This window comes from Protobothrops mucrosquamatus, unplaced genomic scaffold, assembly GCF_001527695.2.
Source record: "Protobothrops mucrosquamatus isolate PMUCROS unplaced genomic scaffold, P.Mucros_1.0 scaffold160, whole genome shotgun sequence".
Classification (NCBI taxonomy): Eukaryota; Metazoa; Chordata; class Lepidosauria; order Squamata; family Viperidae; genus Protobothrops; species Protobothrops mucrosquamatus.
In genome coordinates this window covers 1130933-1135271 of record NW_015386524.1, presented here as the reverse complement: position 1 = coordinate 1135271, position 4339 = coordinate 1130933, and the positions used below count along the sequence as shown (strand labels likewise).

Here is a 4339-nt window from a genome sequence, read left to right as displayed (position 1 = left end):
ATCCCAATGTTCTTCTTTCCTAATGATGGTTTTTATATTCAATCCACATCCATTCAGCATCATTTCATCTTGACTCTATCCTTCTTTTGCTCCCAGAATATTCTAGTGTTTTATTCTATGTGTGAGTCTAGACCCTGCAAATTTTATTTAATCAGAGATCTACTTAATAGTAGGAAAAGACTTCTTCAAAAAAACTAATTGCAATTTGCTACAATCTTTTTCAGTCTGGTTGATATCTTGCAGTGGCATTGCAGAAGATCATTATATTTCAAAGAATTGGTGACATATTTTGATTTCCCTTTCATATTCAGAAAGGTTTAGAAGTTTATACTTCATTTTAAACCTGCTAATCGTTTTCATTCTTGTTAAAAAAAAAAAAAAAAAAGAGGGGGGAATCTTCAGACAACTGTGGAGAGCACTGTTTTATCAAACTTTCATTCTCAATCCAGAGGTATCCAACTTGCAATCTTGTGACCAGAGAATTAAGGACAAGTAATATTGTGTCAAATAAAAGCCCTGAACATTGCTCATTATGTAAGAGTTAAAATGGATCTTTAAAAACCTTACTAAGGAATGTAGGCAATGGGAGAAAATTTGCCACTAGGGTTTGAATTCAAAAATCTTAGAGCCATTCTGCTATTATTATGTTAATGGTAAGAGTAGCTCTAAAACACATTAAAAAGCCTGGTAAGCCTGAATAGAATAGAATAGAATAGAATAGAATAGAATAGAATAGAATAGAATAGAATAGAATAGAATAGAATAGAATAGAAGCCGGAAGGAATCCTGGAGGTCCCTTGACAGTTGAAGGAGCAATGGATTACTGAGGTTAGCCTACAACAAACTAACTTGTTATTTGAGATATACAACCGTAGAAATGATATGACATAGAAACGTTTCTTTAAAAATAGATCATAAAACACACCTTAACATCATTTTCAAGGTGAGTGGATTATTCATACAAAGTGATATTGTCTGCTGCTATTCCAAAGAAATAAACATTGGTTATTTTGGTTAGGGAACAGCTGGATAATGAAAATAAACTTATTCATTTTTGTATTCTTCATAAGGACACTTTACACATCTAAATCATGTTTGGCTTCTGATGTTGTCCAGGAGAAACTTTAGAGAAAGAATTCCAATTACAATTCTCACAAGTAATGTGTTATGCTAAATACAGGAAACACGCAATCATCTATCACCCAACTCTTCTGGGTATATTTTACTGGAATATTTGCATTGACTGAAGATTATTACTTGGGCTATGGTAAAAAGAGACAGAAGCAAAAGAGATGCTCAGCTTGGCACCAACAATTTTTCTTTTCCAGGGCAAGACTCTAGAATGGAACAACTCCAAGCAGGTAAAAATTAAAACAAAAGTAGAGGCAAAATAGATCATAGATGAATGATACCTAGCTAGCTGGATGGATGGATGGATGGATGGATGGATGGATGGATGGATGGATGGATGGACGGATGGACCAATCAGACAGACAGACAGACAGACAGACAGACAGACAGACAGACAGACAGACAGACAGACAGACAGACAGACAGACAGACAGACAGACAGACAGACAGACAGACAGACAGAGCTAATAATTTGGAACCTTGAGTTGCACTCCTGGTATGTACATGGCTACTTTGATGTGTTTTTTGTAATATAATTATACAATTGTTTTGATTTGATTTGTCTCAATTTTTCATTTTTCAGTTTAGAATTTATTCCATTTTATTATAGGGAATGCAAACAAAAAAGCATATATATATATATATATATGAGTGCTTTTTTTTTTTTTTTTGAACACCCTGTCAGCCTAAATATGGGAGAGAGAGAAGTCTTTTGCCTGCATCAGCTCAATCCAAAGCCATCCACAGGCAGCAGTCGCTTAACTTCTGGTATGATTCTCTGGTATGTATGCTAATCTCAGCGTAAATATTGAAAATATGTTCATTCTAATATGTGTGTGTGTGTATGTAAGTATGTACTTACAGAGAGAGAGAGAGAGAGAGAGAGAGAGAGAGAGAGAGAGAAATGTTAGTTTTCCCAAATTTTGGAGTGAATTTCTGAGTTCCAAATCATATGCCTCTATTAACAACTGAATTATATACAGATTCCAACTTGATTGAGGCAGCATATATATTTCAGAAATAAATAAATAGATCCTCTTGCAGCCATTTTATGAACAGCAAATCAGTCTATAGCATTATGGAACTGTCTATAATATGCTCTTAAAACTGAAAGTTCAAAAGTGAGGACACAGTGCTATAATATGACAGGGAAGAACTTCAAATTGAGAAATATGATAGCATTTATTCTATTTTGTATACTATTTAATTCTCTATAGGTCCTTGGAACGTCCATAGGAAGAAATGTTCAATACAAGCACAGTGACTGAATTCCAGCTTCTTGGATTTTCCAAGATTCAGGAACTTCAAATTGTACATTTTGTTATGTTCTTGATGATTTACCTGGTGGCCTTGATGGGTAATTTCCTAATTATCACTATCATATTCCTTAACCCCCATCTTCATACTCCTATGTACTTCTTTTTGGTAAACCTATCTGTTGCTGACGTTGGTGCCATTTCTGTGACTATTCCCAAATCCATGACCCACACCAGAACAATTTCTTATACTGGATGTGCTGCTCAAGTTTTTTTTCTCATCTATTTCATGGCTGCAGATGTCTCTCTCCTAACAGTCATGGCGTATGATCGATTTGTTGCTATTTGTGATCCACTGCACTATACAGTCATGATGAGCAGAGAATCCTGTGTGAAAATGGCAATAATTGCATGGGTGAGTGGTCTTCTCTATGGATTAGTCCATGCTGGGGGCACCTTTTCTATCACTTTTTGCTCCAATGTTGTCAACCAGTTCTTTTGTGAAATCCCCCAGATATTAAGACTTTCCTGCTCTGACCTGTATCTCATAGAAACTGGGATTCTTGTTTTCAGTGCCTTTCTGATTTTCAGTTGCTTAATATTTATAATAATTTCTTATGTGCAAATCTTCAGAACTGTAATGAAAATACCCTCCATGAAGGGAAGGCAGAAAGCATTCTCTACCTGCTTGCCTCATCTAATTGTTGTCTCTTTGTTTATTTGCATCTGTGCCTTTGCCTATTTGAAGCCAATCTCAAGATGTCCATCTGATTTTGACCTGGTAGTTACTGTGATTTACTGTTCTGTGCCATTCATGATGAATCCAATCATTTATAGTATAAGGAATAAAGATATCCAAACTGCTCTGTGGAAGTTTCTTAACCATCTCACCCTCTAGATGGTTTAATGTTTTCCTTCATTCACTTTCCTCAGATGTATGGGTAGAAAGATAATTGAGTATAATATTGTATGTAGTGGTGGGAAGCAGGATATAAACTGAATATACATTCACACAGAGAGAGATATTTAAGAGGAATCTGAAATGAAACTACGTTCATTTCATTTCAACATTCTACAGTATGTCTTCTCAGGCCCATCTATGGATAGATTTTGTCCTATTTTGTGTCTGATTGTGCTGAGTGCTTCTAATACAGAAAAGACTCCTGTTGCAGACTATTCCCCTGGCCCTTTGAACATATCTTAATATGGGCATGTTTCTATTATTTATGAACTTAAATATCTTTCCATCCAACTTATAGCCATATGTTTTAAATTCTACCATCTACAAAAATACAGCAAGTCTATTTGATGTTAACTTAATCTTTAATATGCCATTTTTTCGGACTAAACATAATTTCATTTTAATTTCCTGTGATTGTATCTTTGGACCATAAAATAAATATCACTGGATAATTTTTCCTTGTATTTATTTATTAGTTTATAATATGTCATACAAAAATACAAAAGAAAGTAGGAAAATAGGGGAGGAAAAGGGAAGAGAAAAGTGTGGGGCAAGGAGAAAAAAAGAAAAGGCTGACTTCCGACTCCCTTTGGTGTAGTAGAATAAGATAATATCATCAGACCTCAACTTTTTACTTTTACATAATAATATAAACTAGCCATTTCTATAACAACAAACCTATTAAGCAGTAAAACCCAAAATCAAAGTTTCATATTTTCCATGTCACGCAAAAAGTTCAGAAGAGCTTTCCAAGTAGAAACAAAAGTAATTGTATTTTTTTCTTTGATCAAAGCAGTTGATTTGTTCATCTCTGCTAACGCCATCAACTTTTGCAACATTGTAAAATGTCGCAAAAAATGTTGTAAAATTCCTACATGTTGTAAAATTCCAACATTGTAAATGTTATTTAAAAATGTTGTAAAATTCCTACAATGAACGATCATCCATTGTAGGAATCAAAGTGTCCCTCCATTTTTGAGGAAAAAATAAT

General features: G+C 34.3%; 1 protein-coding gene across 1 annotated transcript; it reads left to right on the top strand.

Moving 5' to 3' along the window:
• The first annotated feature begins 2373 nt into the window (after positions 1–2373).
• Positions 2374–3285, top strand: LOC107285321 (olfactory receptor 14A16-like). The gene has a single exon (XM_015813497.1). It carries the CDS (start codon positions 2374–2376, stop codon positions 3283–3285), a length of 912 nt encoding a protein of 303 aa, XP_015668983.1.
• Positions 3286–4339: the final 1054 nt, after the last annotated feature.